Consider the following 17,239-nt stretch of genomic DNA (forward strand, 5'->3'; position numbering starts at 1 on the left):
ATCATCATCATCATCATCTTACAATTATAATGGTGGAAAGTCAATGAAGGATAAAAAAAAACATGGTATTGCTGGGTTAATTATTCAGTCACCTTATTATCGAAAACTGGCGGGAATACATTTTAAAGACAGACGGATAAGTAGATAGATAGATAGATAGATAGATAGATAGATAGATAGATAGATAGATAGATAGATAGATAGATAGATAGATAGATAGATGGAGACACACAGAGAGAGGGGAGAGTGAGAGAGAGAGAGAGAGGGAGGAGAGAGAGAGAGAGAGAGGGAGGGAGAGAGAGAGAGAGAGAGAGAGAGAGAGAGAGAGAGAGAGAGAGAGAGAGAGAGAGCATTTATTTTGATTTGTTTCCCTCATAAGCTCAGCTTCAAAGTCTCACTCTAAATTATAGTCTATTCGGGGACGTGCTGTGAGAATGAAGGTGTCGGCTTTGACACTGTCGAGATTTTGTAAAATAACAGAGTAGGATAATCGGCAAAAAATTAAACTTTTGAATGTGTCGAAGGGGAGATTTCGTAAGAAATGAACAAGGAAGATTTAGTGGTGCAAAGACGTTGCAAGATTGCCGATAGCTGTGAGTGTGGGGAGAGAGAGAGAGAGAGAGAGAGAGAGAGAGAGAGAGAGAGAGAGAGAGAGAGAGAGAGAGAGGTTGGGGGGGGGGGGGTGTCAAACTGTCTCATGACAAAACGAATTTTAAGAATTAGGTTCAGTAACTCGAATTTTCATTTCTCCATCCAACCACCACCACCACCACCACCACCACCCTCTCATTCCCTTCTGACCAAACTTTGAATTAGTGCTCGACAAGAAATGTATACCTTGTTTATTTTAAGGATTTCATTACTTTAACGTCACGCGTGTCTATGTCATGAAAGCAACAGAAGTGAATTTAAATATGACAGGGGCTAGAACTAGAGTGTGACGTGCTTGTGGGTCATCTTGATTTCACCTTTTTTCGTGATAAAAAAGAGACTATCACCAGGATTCATACCCACAATATTGTGTGGGTCACAACAGCGATTTGATTCCATCATTCTATTTTATAACCAGTTAACTGTCGTACTCTGTAAAAGACGCTTATTGTAAAATTCGTCCAGAAAACATGTCCTTCAAATATCGATCGATTTAATAAATGACCCTCTTCTTGGCAAAAACTCTCAAACCTGGGACTTGGCGAAGAATACGGCAGTTAACTGGCGAATTGATAACTCGATAAACAGAAAGTAATTTTCATTTCTCCGCTCACCAAATTTTGCGGTTACGTCACAACACAGTATCTGAAGCAAATAAAAACTAGAAAGCCCTGAAAGTCAAATAAATGAAGTGTTGTTCATTGTCAACACGATTTTCCCTGAGTTGATAATCATGTAACATGTTTGCGTGTCTGTCATGAGAAAAATGGTGGGGAAAATTTTAATCAAAAAGTGGATTATTTCTGAGCAGGAATTTTCACCCTATCTGTAATCTTGGTCACGTCAAATTCTCATTTTTCGGCTTTTATAGAAAATTTGTCAGAATATAATGAGGTAATCATGACATTATGTTCTCAGCTCAAATTATAGTTAATGTGCTCTATCATGCTTTTACATAAATTTATGAAAGTTCGTGTCCTTATTTTTTTTATTTTTGGGGGGGGGGGGGGGGGGGGGGGGGGGTTAACCTTCTCATTCTTTTATCAGTTTCTCTCTGATTTTCGAAGCCGAGATTGTCACATCCCATTTACGTAGGGCTTTAGTGTTTTTTGATGGAACATTATAATTGTTAGATGTTCTGTTCTGGATTTAAGTGTTATGATGCAATTTTTTAAGAGCATTTCCGTTTTAAGTCAACATTTCCAGAACAGAACAGCGGAATTTCGGTCTTTTCATTCTCTCTCTCTCTCTCTCTCTCTCTCTCTCTCTCTCTCTCTCTCTCTCTCTCTCTCTTCTTTCTCTCTCTCTATCTATCTATCTATCTATCTATCTATCATATGTCTATCTATCTATCTATCTATCTATCTATCTATCTATATATCTATCTATATATCTCTTTCTTCCTACCAATCTATCTATCTGTCTAGAATATAATTTGCAAACAGAATGTTTCGACGGACAACGCCTTATCGGTGCAGCTTGGCACAATATGCTTCTGAACACTAAGGGATATTATAAATGGCCAAGAGTGCTCGGACTCGTATCTATCTATCTATCTATCTATCTATCTATCTATCTATCTATCTATCTATCTATCTATCTATCTATCTATCTATCTATCTATCTATGTATCTATCTATCTATCTATCTATCTTTATCTATGTATGGGGGGGGGGGGGTTAACCGTCTCATTCTTTTATCAGTTTCTCTCTGATTTTCGAGCGATTGTCACATCCCATTCTAGTAGGGTTAGGTTTGATGGAACTTATTTTGTTATGTTCTGTTCTGGATTTTAAGTGTATGATGACATTTTTATAGGAGCTTTCAGTTTTTTAGTCAACATTTCAAAAGACAGCGGAATTTCGAGTCTTTGATTCTTTCTTCTTCTTTTCGTTTTTCATTTCCTCATTCTTCTTCTTTCTTCTTTCTTCTTCTTCTTCTTCTTCTTCTTCTTTCTTCTTCTTCTTATTATTCTTTTTTATTATTATTATTATTATTATTATTATTATTATTATTATGTGTGTGTGTGTGTGTGTGTGTGTGTGTGTGTGTGTTAGACAGTTAGAGATGCGATATTTTGTTTCAGTACAGAGTTACGTTTAGTGGTTAAGCAATGAGTATTGATCGTATAACCAAAGGGACACCGCTAATTTACCCGCCATCTTTCTTTCGTGTCCTCAATCTATCCACACGCTTTAGGAGTAATCATATTATGTCCTTTTCGTCGTTGTATCACTCTATTCAGTTAGTACACCGACTTCCCAATAACACAACTGATCCCACCAACCCATCCACTTGGCCAAAGTATAGGCTGAATTCGTTATATTTCTAAGCATATATATGTATGCGTATGCGTGTGTGTGTGTGTGTGTGTGTGTGTGTGTGTATGTGTGTGTAAAGTTCCTTTTGCTAACCAATCCGATGACTAGGGGGGAGTGTTATCTGTTGTTCTTCGTTTTCCGTGGACGGGGGAATTGTTGACCCCTGATGTGATGACTTGATAGTAATGGTGATTCCTATCATTATCGTCTTTTTAATGGATTGTCCAATACAAAGTTTGTCCAGTTCTTTTGCGAGACGGTATTTGCCACTATCAGGTAAACCAAAAAAAAAAAAAACAAAAAAAAAAAAACAACAAACAAACAAAAAGTTCAGCTTCGATTATTATAATTCGGAGACGTAACCATGAATAATCATCCTGATTTGACAAGCAAGGTGGCCAAAAGCATAATGCTTTGCGCTCCAACTTGGGCACTCCAGATTTGAGTAATTTGTCGTTTTCCTTTTTTCATTGACCTGTCCATTTATGTCAACATCCCAATGATGAAACAGTAAGTAACACACCATTTGCTTGAGTTTCAACCTCTTGGAAGACCTCAGATGCACATTTATTATTCTCTCACCAAATCCAAGGATCAGTATAACACATTGGATAGTCTCCTGGAAACAACTACAAAAGACATCGAACTTTTACGTCATGGCACAAGACCGAATGGCTATAGAGCTCAACAGGATCGCAAGTGCTCCTGGTATAGGTCCTTTGAGGAGTTTCTGTATAGACTCTTATATTACACACGTTTGTTTTTTGGGGTTTTTGTTTTGTTTTGTTTTGTTTTGTTTTTAATTGTATTTTGTTTTATTTTTGTCTGTTTTCGGTTTTCATTGCTATTGTTTTTGGTTTTTGTTTTTTGTTTTTTTATGGTTGTTTTCTTTTCATTGTTGTTTGTGTTTGATTTTTTTATTGGGGGGGGGGGGGGGGGGGGGGGGGGGGGGGTTAGCAGGTCAGAGTTACCAACCTTATTTACGATATCCATTCACAATACATAATATTTTCCGGATGATAGGTCTTTTTCACCTTCGATGCTATACTTCCACAATTGACCCCCAACCCCTCTCGCCCCTCATTCCCCATCACATCCCCACACAATATAGAGATCTATTATTCCAAATAAGTATCCGTAATGCACTCATCCATCTCTAACCACCCATTATTTCACTCACCATGCTCCAACCCTGGCATCTATTAACAACTTGCCGTGCTCAATTCACCTATCCATGCTCATCTTTTTACCCATCCAGTTGCCTCTACCATTTTCCTCAGTCTCTTAAAACATATACAAATCTTGGGAATGTTACATATCGTTTTATTGATGCTATGCGTTTAGCTAAAAAAAAAACAACCTCACATCTGTCAGTCGGATATAACGTACCTACACATAAAACTATGTGTACACCTTAAATGTTTATAGTCTGATTGATAGAATTTAGTGAGAATAAATCATTAAAGTGGCTGTCTAAAACAATAACAAAGAGCTGAGTCAATTTCGTTCCATCTTTATTTCATTTTAAGATTTTCAAATAGCCTATATTATTTTAAATCTTACCAAAACACTGCGTTCCTCAAACGACAAATAAATTTTTCAACACTTAATCAAACGATCATCACATCTTTTGAGAAAATATCTTTTTCCTCCCTTCTCTCTTGCCTTGACTCTAGCTTCTATATTATTATGACTTCTGTATTTTTTTTCTTTAGAAAGATTGAACCATGGAGTAATAATGTCAGTCAAAATGCTCGTGTCTGCCGATGCGGTGTCACGAAACAGTACTGCTGTACAATGTCAAAACGCCTTTTTCAGATTGACCAAGAAAGCTATAACTTCATCCCATGGATTAAATAATAATTAAAAAGACCTCCACCTAGTCAAAGTACACCTCCATAAGAGTCGCGAAAGGTCTGGGGTTTGTTTTTGGTTTGTTTGTTTGTTTTTTGTTTTCTTGATGTTTATTTTATTTTTATTATTATTATTTTTTGGTTATTGTTTTGTTTTGTCTTTTGTTTTTTTGTTTTGTTTTTTGTTTGTTTGTTTTGTTTGTTTTTTGTGTGTTTTTTTTTGTGTTTTTTTTTTTTTGTTTTTTGTTTTTTGCTTTTTGTGTTGGTTTTATTTTTCCTTTTTGTGTGCTTTTGTTTATTTTATTGTGGTTTTTTTTTCAATTGGGGATCATTTCAATATATCAATAATAATAAGAGTATAATATTTTCTGACCAATAGTAGAACGATGATTTGTCATTGAACTACAGAGTATTGGTGTTATAATCAGGCCATGACTTTAATACTCTGATTATCGTCCGATAAATTGCCTTCCAAAAACAGTCACTCCAGCCAATAGTACATCTCTCTCTCTCTCTCTCTCTCTCTCTCTCTCTCTCTCTCTCTCTCTCTCTCTCTCTCTCTCTCTCTCCCCTCTGTATTTCGTCACATCAATAGTGACCCACATATTGCCCAATACTCGATTCACTTAATTATCTTGTTCGTGAGTTAAATTTTCATTTGCGAGGACACGAGAGAGAGAGAGAGAGAGAGAGAGAGAGAGAGAGAGAGAGAGAGAGAGAGAGAGAGAGAGAGAGAGAGAGATTGGTCGACTTATTTAAAATGGCTGTCACTTCTTTATTTCGATCGTGACATTCGTTTTGGATTTTTATCTTTACTCTTTTATCTTAACACTCCACTCATTAAAACCAAAACAAATTATGTTTACAACATATTCCTTCCCTTTTCAGTTAGCAACGGGTCCTGTTTCATATGGTTATTTTATAACACTGACGGAGAACTCGCAAAATTTGCAGGGAAATAAAGGCTATTAACAGGCATTCGTCTATTTCAATTATTATATTTCTGTGTTGCGGAAATTAGCATAGATCAAGACGAGTCTTTTGCTCCTTCAATGATAAAATCGGTCCAGTAATAAAGTATGTAGGTGCGCGCAAATAAATCTGGTAACAGAGCGCCCAGATGGCGATTCCTCACATCAAGTAACCGATCATTATGCCTTAGTAGATTTTATAAATAATAATTTCAGTGAGCGGGTGATAAAATTACCCTTAATTTAAAAGATTGGCAAGTTTCTCGTAATATCATTCTGTAAAAGGTTTATAATTTTTGAATTTTCCAGTAATTCTGTGATCACACTCAACAATGCTTAAAACAGTAACAAAAAGTAGGGAGCATGCACTGGGGAACGATAAAGCTCTGAGAAGTGTGTATAAAACATTGCCAGTAAAATCCAAGAAATAAAATTCCTCAAGGAAAGCTGATATTATTATTATTATTATTATTATTATTTATTATTATTATTATTATTATTATTATTATTATTATTGTTATTATTATTATTATTATTATTATTATTATTAATTATTATTATTATTATTATTATTATTATTTATTATTATTATTATTATTATTATTATTATTATTATTATTCGATGCTTCTTTTCTTATGTTTCATACACACTTTTTCAGATCTAAATTAAATGCTTAAAACAATGGCTGTTATCACCTAGTCGGTACTATCACAGTTTGGAATTATGTGAATAAGTAAAAAAAAATATTTAAAAAATAGATAAATATATATATATATATATATATATATATATTATATATATATATATATATATATATATATATATATATATATTATATATAGATCTATATTCATGGAGGTACGCGTATTTTACATCGCATTGTGATTATCTCTTGTGCAATGGAATTTTTCTATTATATCGTCTTTCATCAATTTATTTCCATGTATGATTTCCTTTTCATCTCGAGGTAACAAACGTCGATTACCAAGAGACATAGCATCGATCGAGGAACAAACAGGAATAGTTGCTTAAATTACATGGTTATCCGGTTGGTTGAACCGCTTACTTGACCGAGAGAGAGAGAGAGAGAGAGAGAGAGAGAGAGAGAGAGAGAGAGAGAGAGAGAGAGGGGGGGGGGGCAAATGTGATTTGCAATTTGGAATGTCTGATAAAGGAATTGATATGGTATTTCTTAGGCCTGATTAAGCGAATGAAATGTGTACAGAGTATTTAAAGATTATTACGATAAATGAAAGTTAAATTATCTCCGGTTTATATATTTTATTCAGTTTTCCCCTCTTTTGTCCGCGTACTATAGATCTGTCATTACAGTAACCTAATCAGTGTACACAACCAATCCATCGGAATTCGATCTAGCTTTCTTCCTGGTGTGGTCGTCGTGAAGGTAGTGGTGGTGGTGATGGTGAAGATGGGCGGTATGGTGGTGGAGCTGATGATTATGATGGTGTCGCTAGAGGTGGGTGATAATGATGGAGTTGGTCGTGTCGATGATTGTGGTATTTTATGTGTGGTTGCGGTGGCGGCGGCGATGTTGGTTGTTATGATGAGGATGATGATGATGATGATGATGATGATGATGATGATGGTTGTGGTGGGTGGTGGTGATGATGGTTGTTGTTGTTGGTTGTTTTGGTGATGATGGTATTGGTAGTGAGTGGTAGTGGTGGTAATGACAGTGGTGGTGAGGGTGTTGTGTTGGTCGTTGATGATGATGATGATGATGATGATGATGATGATGGTTGTGGTGGGTGGTGGTGATGATGGTTGTTGTTGTTGTTGTTGGTGGTGGTGATGATGGTATTGGTAGTGGTAGTGGTGGTAATGACAGTGGTGGTGAGGGTGTTGTGTTGGTCAATGCGCATACGGTTGTGATGGTGATCTTATTGTTGGTGGTAGTGGTGATGCTGATGATCATGGTTGTGTTGGTGGTGATATGTGGTGGCTGGCGATGGTGGTGGTGGATGCTGTGGTGGTGATGATAATGGATGTCGGTAACGGTAGTGGTGATGATGATGGTGGTGGCAGTGATGGTAGTGGAATTGATGACGGCGGTTATGTATGTATGTATGTGTGTGTCTGTGTGTGTGTTTGTGTGTGTATGTGTGTGTGTGTGTGTGTGTGTGTGTGATTGTATCTCTTGTGTCTAAATGTTGTTGGCCATCGACTTAACAGGAGCTGTCTGTAAGATTTCGCTTTTCCCTTGAGATTTGTGTTTTCATTATTTTCTCCCCGTGTCTTTCGGAAACTTCAGTGCTTTGCTTTTCTTTTCAATTCCCTTTACAAATATCGCAATATTTTACCGGTATCGTGTTCGAAACCCTGGAGAGTAGAATGTATTCGTGCATTTAAATGATATATCCTTCGTCACAATATATTTTTTATAATTCTCGAGTCTCTCTTCAGTGAGAGCTTATGATAATGATGATGATGATGATGAGAAGGGGGATAAGGAGGATGTTGGTGATGATGATGACGACGACGCCGGGGTTCGTGGTAGTAATGGACGTGGGATATTAAGGCGATGGAGATGATTATTGTGATGGTATCACCCACCCCCCCCCCACCCCACCCCCCCCCTCTCTCTCTCTCTCTCTCTCTCTCTCCCTCTCTCTCTCTCTCTCTCTCTCTCTCTTCATCTATCTATCTATCTGTCTATCTACCAAACTCGCCTTCAAATACCAATCCATTTAAATGAACCTCATCCTAGCAAAACTCTCAAACCTTGGACCTCGGAACCTCCCTTATTCACACATCACGGCAACCCAAACATTAAAAAGTAACGGCCACGAAAGATTTATAGTTTACATAATTCAAAAATTTAACTCAATTATTAGAACTCTATAGAAGTGGCCGAGTGGTTAAGCCATTGCACTGTGACCGGATTCGAGCCCCGCTTCAGGCACTTTCGTTTTCTTTTTCCTTGAGCAAGATATTAACCCCCGATTTTCTCACTTGGACAACATGGGTGATTCCTGTTGACATCAGACATCTTTTTTGATGAATTATCTATAATATTCCTTCGTGGAATGCCGAGGCGACGATTTCTTACAATGTCGTGGCGAAAGGGCATAATAGAATTCAAAAGTAGAACTCAATTTTCCCACAAAGTCAGAAGAGCCTTGGAACCTGCCTCTAACAAAAAAAAAAAAAGGTCAGCAATTCATGCTTAACGGGACATTTAATTTAAAACAAACCAAAAGAAAAAGTGTGTGTGTGTGGGGGGGGGGGGGAGGGGGGGGTGTTGTTGGAAGAGGGAAGGAGCGGGGGAGTTAAGAAAAGAAATGGAACCGTTGAACGTTTGTTAGTGATAGCCGATATCTAAATAACTTTTGTCTTCTACGGTTATCAGACTAAATCAAGGCAGAGGATCGGTTAAAATCAAAGCTATTAATTTCGCTGTCTTTCCCTCCTTCGCGCTATAATTTTAGCATTACAGTCCCTTAGATCATCTAAGGTTAAATTTCTTTAGCTATTCCCGATGTGCTTGATTTTAGCTGTGATTAGATTTTTCTATTTATATAAACGCTTTCGTTAAAATAATTGAAAACAGAGTCTGATTCAGCAGAATCCTGAAATTACTCGTATTATAGACTCATTTATCATCGTTGTAATGGAGGTCTTTTTTTTTCGGTTGATTTACAATTTTTTTTTTCGTTGTCTTTTTTTTTTTTCTTATATAACAATTATAGAGCCATAGTATTTTGGGTTATCGTTAAGGCAAACGTACCTAATATATTATTACAGTATCATTAAAATTGAATGAGTAAAAATGGTGATTGTGTCTTTCTCAATGTTTTACTGACCACAATTTGTGGTGTACATTTTGTATGGTCAACAGTCCAGTTTCGCTCGTCAAAGCGCCGAATACGCTACTGTAAAAGACATTAACAACACTCATACGCATGCGCGTACGTGCGTGCTTGTTTGTGTGTGTGTGTGTGTGTGTGTGTTTGTGTGTATGTGTGTGTTTTTCTGTTTATCAATTTTTCCATCCATCTTTTATTTATTTGTTCATTCATTTTTCTCTCTTTGATCTCTCTGTCGATCAGTTCATATACTTTTCTTAAAATCGTGTCTGTCTGCCCGATCAGTCACTTTCCACTGGAGAAATTTTAATAGAAATGTTTACTAAGAGCTGAGACGGTGTCACACATTTTTGCGTTGAGCCTTTTTCCACATGGTATCCATCTTTCCTTCTGTTTGTAGTGATACTTATTTTGCTATAGACTAAATTCCTGATTTTCTTTCGATTTTCTTTGCAGGATTTTAAAACAACACACCATGACGAAATAGAATCAGCCCTAAGAGAAGTAGACAAATCAATCGCTGAGTTCGATAGTTCAGGATCTGAAAAGAGCAGTTCAAGACCAACTTCCTCCAACCTTTCTACTGGTGTACCACCGCCACCCCCACCACCACCTCCACCGCCGCCGTCATTGGATGGGCCAGGTATACCTCCACCACCTCCACCACCGCCACCATCTCTTACAAATGGACACGGCGAACACCACGCGCCCGAATTCCCGACGCCCGTGACCCCGCCACCAGGGGTCAGCCAAGCCACCGCCTTCATTTCATCCTGCATTCAGCCACCACCACCTCTCCACACAGTATTCCGGGATAGAGGATCCACCCCACCTCTACCGCCTCCCAGGATTTCATCCGCCTCAGAAGGACTCCTTCCACCTCCACCACCCCCTCCCGCTAGTCTAACAACATCCCAAGAGCTCGCCAACCTCCCAGCGGGTGATCCTTTACCACCGCCCCCCGCCGCTGGAGAAAATCCATATGCCGAGCTCAGCGAGGTGCACAGAACTATACACAATTCGCTAGTCAATGGCGGTTTTCAGACTCCCTCTCCTACTCCACCCGCTGTGCCCCCGATTCCTCGCCAGTTCCCACCTTCTATTCCCAACACACCCCGGTCAAGCATGGCGCTAAGAATCAGCAGCGAGTCTCCCGAACCGGGCCTGCCTAAAATTGATCGAGAACTGGGCCAGTTGTCCCCTACAACGAGGCAAAGATTGAGCCACTTAATGAATCAACCCTCCACCGACCTTCTCAGTCCAGCGTCGGAACCATCACCTGCACGAGAGCTTGGCGAAGCTTTCCAGGAACCAGATGCATTATTTGATATTTTGGAGTATGCCGATAAGTTTTTCAACGACCACGAGAGAGATGCCGGCGGTACGATTATCAAAACTTTGAAAAAGAGAGGAAAACAACCTTCATTCAATGTAAGTAGAATAATTTCATTTTAGTTTTTTCTAAATATTTATATGTGGTATTTATTAAATATCATCATTCATTGTTATTGCACCGCATTTTATTTTGGAAGAGAAAAAAAAAAGCACAAATTATCACTATTGTCAATGTTATATGTTTATAGTAGATTCTAAAAATGGATGAAAAAACTCACCGTTAATTGGTTGTTTATTTTGTTTTTTGTTTGTTTTTGGGTTTTTTTGTTTGTTTGTTTGTTTGTTTTTTTTTTTGGTTTTTGCAATTTTGTTATTATTATTATTATTATTATTATTATTATTATTATTATTATTATTATTATTATTATTATTATTATTATTATTATTATTATTATTATATTATTATTATTATTATTATTATTATTATTATTATTATTATTATTATTATTATTATTATTATTATTATTATTATTATTATTATTGTATGTGGCCGGCCTATTAGACGATCGGGTGCGTGAAAAATCAGAAGGGGGGGGGGGGGGAGATGATCGTCTATCAGAGTCCTCATTAAATTGTTATCGTTTTATGGTATAGAAGGTATGAAATGGCCGTCTAGTTTTTCATTATTTGAGCCTTGACTGTTGTGAGTTTTGTTTGACGATGGGTCTCAAATCCAATTTATCACAGAAGAATCTTAAAATACATTGTGGAACCCAACTCTTTAAAGATATCGGTATATAAAAACTCGGCAGGTGAGTGGGGCCGTGACATATTCATGTTGTTTTGATGGTTGTGTGCTATTGTGTTCATCGATATAAATATTTTGTTTGGTTGCGATCATTTTGCAATTAAATTAATGTACCTACATAATTTATAGACTCCATTACGTACATTATTGTCAGAATGTCTAATGGAGCACTCGGATTTAAAGGAGGTGTCTTTTTCTTTCTTTTTTTTTTTTGGGGGGGGGGGGGGGGGGGTAAATATTTACAATGTTAAATTAAAATCACTTTCAGATCGATAAATCAAGGACGATCTTGAATGTAGGGAAACGCAATGAACTTAAGCTTTGTAGATTTTTTTCTTTACAATTCACACTGCTGAGCGATCGCCACACGACATGATTTTGTTCAATGCTTACACGTTGTGCCTTTCATGTGTCCTCCCTTTACCCCTGCCCAAAACAGGACTATTTGAGCAAGGAGGACATGCTCAAGTTCAACAAGCATGGAGTCATTCCAACCTCTCACCTCCATCTCCACGACATGGAGAATATTATACAAGCTTGCAACATTTTCAAGGTAACTGTATTTCTCCTGGCTTCAACGATCTCCTTTATCGTGACGTGAATCATTATCTTTTCAATGCATCCGTATAATCATTATTCAGCCTCTCTTCTTTCTAAAGCATTGATCACATGACTTCCCTCCGTTCAATTAAATGGGCTTTTCTTGTGCAGCTACTGCAACGTGCACTAAAATTGTAATTAATTGTAAATAACCTTTGCGTTGTTGGGAATAGTATTGAGGCTATTTAACACTATACAGGAGTTTACTCTTAACTTGGCTTTCATGTGGTACAGTTGTGACTTCTCTTTGTGAGGTGTGAAATTACAACTTTGCAAGTAATCAGGGCACTGATTAGGTTTGAAAGCAATTGAGATTGACATCTAACATTTGATTTAACAGGCTTATTGTTGTTCTCTTTACACAATAATGGTAATTTTGAACAAATCATCGCATCATGTATTAACATTTTTGAGCGAGTATATCTTATAATGAAATCTACCTTAAACAATGGACTCATGGGAAGTGAAAGTGCATTAGGAAAAAATGATATCAACCCTATTTACTTATTTATCTGGCTTCGTATTGACATTTTGGACAAAATTTGATCGCCATATATTTTTCTTTCACCACTTCCCTTCGAATTTAATATCTTCAAAATAGATCTTATTTTTCTATCAATATACATCCATCCTTTGCCTCTAACTAACCCATTAAAAATGTTCGAATAATGTTAATTAAATGAAATGTAGTTAAGACCATAGATTGTGATATTTAAAAAAAAAAACAAACTCTATTTCACTCTTGTTTTTATATATGATACAGCAGCCATTTTAAAATGAGTTTGTCATATTCTGCAGCTTTGTTTCTGACATCTTACACTTTCTTACACTTCTTGCTAAGTCTTACTATAGTTATGCTTATTTTTAAAATTACCTTACAAAGAGCGATTTACATCACATGAATATCAAGCATTCTATGTTTTGTTGTATTGTCAAAATATATTATTATTGCCGTTATATAGCTATCACAGTCTTGTTACTGCTATCATAAATAAGATATGTTGTGTGCAATAAATGATACTGTAAACTCTGCTAGATGTTTTACTGTTGAACGTCCAATATTTCAGGGTTTGTTTTTTTTAATTCTGAAAATGCTCTGTCTTTAATGCTACCTTTCATATCAACAATCCCATTTGGTGTTGTGACATTTCAATTATATTATTCTATATTCAACAAATATTGACATTGTTAATCCACTGATTTAGCTACTTTAGTTCTGAGAGTGTATTTTAAAAATTGCCTATAGGAAATTTATATATACTCGAGTACTTCAGATATACTTTTATTTTTAATTCAAGCTTCTTTTTTCTTCTTTCATTTTTTTCTCCGGAGGAGATGGAACATATTAAATGTACCAAAATAATCGTATTCATATATAACAGATCGATACAGCAATAACTTTGCCTGTCTGTATGCAAACCATCGGCAGGATTTCTATTTTCAAGGTCCTCAAACCTTCTGGTCCAATGAAAGATTCTTTTAGTTTTAAATTATAAACTGACCACTACCTTCCTAGGTGGCTTGATAACACTTTTGATATATACGATTATTATGTTTAAATCACTAACTGTTGCTTGTTCTGTAACACTTAAATAACAAAATAAAATAAATTCTGAAATATGTAGGGAATGAGAAAGTAAGAAGAAAAAAAAAGCTGGAAAAAGTATGGCGTTGTTTCAATATTGAGCAGAAATTAGAACTATTTGAAAATTTACAAGCAACAAGGGGCTCTACCTTAAGTTTGTACTTGCTAAAAAATCCTCAATTGGTTAACAAACCATGCTGGTTACACCAAAATTGTATAAAAATCATGAAATGTTATGCCGTACATGTTAAGTGTTGCTGTGACCAGAATATGACGTTGCCCCATTTTGTTAAAAAAATAATTACTAATTGGAGTAGAGTCTGGATTAACTTTTCTTCTTACAAAGTATTACACACTTTTAATACTAAGCAGAAATCACATTTGATTTATTTCAAAAAGATAAATAGCCTCTAATTAGTCCTGACTTGAATCCAGTGGATTACAGCATTTGGCCAATAATGTCCAACTCGACCAATAAGAGTCGTAGAAAGTTTGACAAAGAGGCAGGTTTAAAAGAGTCAACTCCAAACGCATGGGATTAATATCAATATTACATTTGAAAATCAATGGGATAACAAAAAAAAAAAACTATCCACGAGAGATCTACAGATGGCATCAACATTTCTTAATAAGCTCCCAAATCTTCGATATGGCAAATAGGTGGTGCATTTATTCAATCATAAAGTTTTCATTTTTCAATGAGTTTAATTATTGTAAAATTTCATACTTTCATCATTTATAACCTAGCCGCTGCACGCTTCTATGATTTTTCAGTTTTACTTCTCGCACTCAATATATATTGTATATTGTATTATTATCACAATTGATAATAGGTCAACTTTCTATTTAAAAAGTTTAGGATGCAATGCATAGCACAGTTGCACTGACACCAAGAAATCATTGGTTCAATATCCTGTCAAGAAAGCTAGGGATTGAAAACACTCTATTGTCTCAGATGTTTACTTTTAGTTTTTTTTCTCTTTTTTTTTTTAGGAAGTGGAAGGGGGGGGGGGGTAGGTTTTGGTCAATATTTTATGTTCGTTTTGTTTAATATTTTTATTTTGTATATCTGGTGCATATGTCCACAGGAGCTGACAAAATTCATCAGAGATGAGACCAAAGATACTAATGCCATGAATACCGTCCAGATGATTGTCAAAGCTGGAATCAACCGCCTTGAGCTTAGGGATGAAATCCTAGTCCAGCTTCTCAGACAGACAAATGAGAATCCCGAACCAGAGTCTTTGAAACAGGCCTGGATTCTGATGTGTCTTTGTACCGCTGCTTTCACCCCTTCCAAAAACTTCCACAAGGTAGATGTTTATTTAAAGACTATTTCATCAGTATAAGAGGGATGCTTTGGGTTGTTTATTTATTTATATATATATATATATATATATATATATATTATATATATATATATATATATATATATATATATATATATATATATATATATGTAATGGACCTCTTCTGAGTCAAGCCACAATAATGATGATTATTATGATGATGGGAATGATAATGATGGTGATGGTGATGATGTGATAATAGTAGTGGTTGTGATTATGAGGATAAAAGCAGTATAAATTGACAAAATAATATTAAGTTAGACATTGATGACTTTATAATGATGCCAATTATGGTGACTGTTATTTTAGTAATAATTTAATCTTCCAAGAAACTGAATTGTAAAGACATTGATTTTCAATCTTTATAATTTCAGTACCTACTGTCATATGTGAAGAGAAACTGTTCAGATCCTATTGGAGGTCGATTCGCTATGATGTGCTACAGACACTTGACCATTCCCCGAGCCACAGCCAGAAAATTGCCGCCATCCTCTGTTGAAATTATGGTGAGCAGAGTACAGAATTGATTTGATTCGTAAATGGGTTAAGCACACTTTTACATTTATATTGAGTTTTCCACGTTCTTACCATGATTCTTGCAATTTAAATTACTTCATTTATTTCCCCAGCAGGATATATGAAACCACATTTTCATTTTATAAAGTACATATTACTGGTTTGGTGATCTATTATTTTGCACCACCATTTGTACAATTTAGCCTACAGGAAGTACTTCTTAACACCTAAGTCGAGTAGTATAATAATATGTGTAAGTGCCAAGGACAGAATGCACATCTACTCATTGACCTCCCTCAACAGCACCAATCAAAATCCTGATGTATTCAAGTGAAAATGCATAGTTCGAATACCAATATAGTATATCAACAGCTTTAAAAATGTTATAATCCAGCATTAACCATATCAGTGGTTTGACGTGCAGACCCTTTGACATAGATCTCAGCTTTGATTTACTACAAAATGAAAGATGCTTGATGCAAAAAGTAAGCAAATTTCAATAGGGTTACATCAATACGTAATAATAATTTAAACACACGACAAATTGAACATGATTTATGACAGGAGATATCTAATACTCCTCTTGCATAAGACAGATTCACATTTCAGTCATTTATAATTTAAACATGTGTCATTTTCACTTAGCTATAAATATGAGTGTCCTCTCCCCCCCCCCCCCCCCCCCCCCCCCCCCCCACTCATACACTCACATACACATAATATTCACAAACACACATTCACACAAATATTCTCACACACCCTCACTCCCGCCCCACCCTAAACACACACATAGATACACATACACACACAAATCATATTATGAACACATGCAAAGGCCCATATACTATTTTTTTAATGATGATTTCAAAACACTGTATGCGGGAGGATGTATGGTCATCTACAAATTATGATTTTCTTCCCTTCGTCCAACTCTAGAGCATCCAAAAGCTGAGTCCAATCATTTGTAAAGTGTATTTCATGGATGGCAAGACCAAAGCCGTGAGCCTATTCCCTGTTGACACAACGCAAGAAGTCCTGGTGAAAGTAGCCAGAAAGATCGGTCTCCAGTCCGTGGAAGGATGGGCTCTTTATGAGGTATTTTGAAGTTGTTTTATTATTTTTTTTAATTAGGTTTGTTTTCAGAAGCTTTTAAATCTTTCAAGTTCAACATGACAGGGAATCAAATAAATGTGTTCAAAACAATCAGTTTCATTAAGAGAGGCGTAACAATGGTGTTGCTTGGGCCTCAAATCCATTCCATATTGCTTTTACAGTTCTCTTTGGTGAAAGTGGTAAGTCAGATCAGAGATTGATGGATCCTCAGCCATTAGTTCATATAAGTAATATTTGAAATATATATATATATATATATATATTATATATATATATAATAATATATGGAGAGAGAGGAGAGAGAGGAGA

At 36.1% G+C, this 17,239-nt stretch overlaps 1 protein-coding gene across 7 annotated transcripts in view; it reads left to right on the forward strand.

The window, feature by feature from the left end:
• Positions 1-17,239, forward strand: part of LOC144976996 (unconventional myosin-VIIa-like) — a 175,150-nt gene that overhangs the window by 142,279 nt on the left and 15,632 nt on the right. For all 7 annotated transcript variants that reach the window (XM_078921672.1, XM_078921687.1, XM_078921704.1 and 4 more), the window contains 5 exons: positions 10,081-11,055; positions 12,207-12,320; positions 15,041-15,265; positions 15,676-15,807; positions 16,754-16,912. In XM_078921672.1, the coding sequence (XP_078777798.1) occupies positions 10,081-11,055; positions 12,207-12,320; positions 15,041-15,265; positions 15,676-15,807; positions 16,754-16,912 (1,605 nt within the window). The remainder of the gene's footprint in view (positions 1-10,080; positions 11,056-12,206; positions 12,321-15,040; positions 15,266-15,675; positions 15,808-16,753; positions 16,913-17,239) is intronic.

Source organism: Berghia stephanieae, chromosome 1 (assembly GCF_034508935.2).
Source record: "Berghia stephanieae isolate SIO BIC M18660-M18661 chromosome 1, UCSD_Bste_1.3, whole genome shotgun sequence".
Classification (NCBI taxonomy): domain Eukaryota; kingdom Metazoa; phylum Mollusca; class Gastropoda; order Nudibranchia; family Aeolidiidae; genus Berghia; species Berghia stephanieae.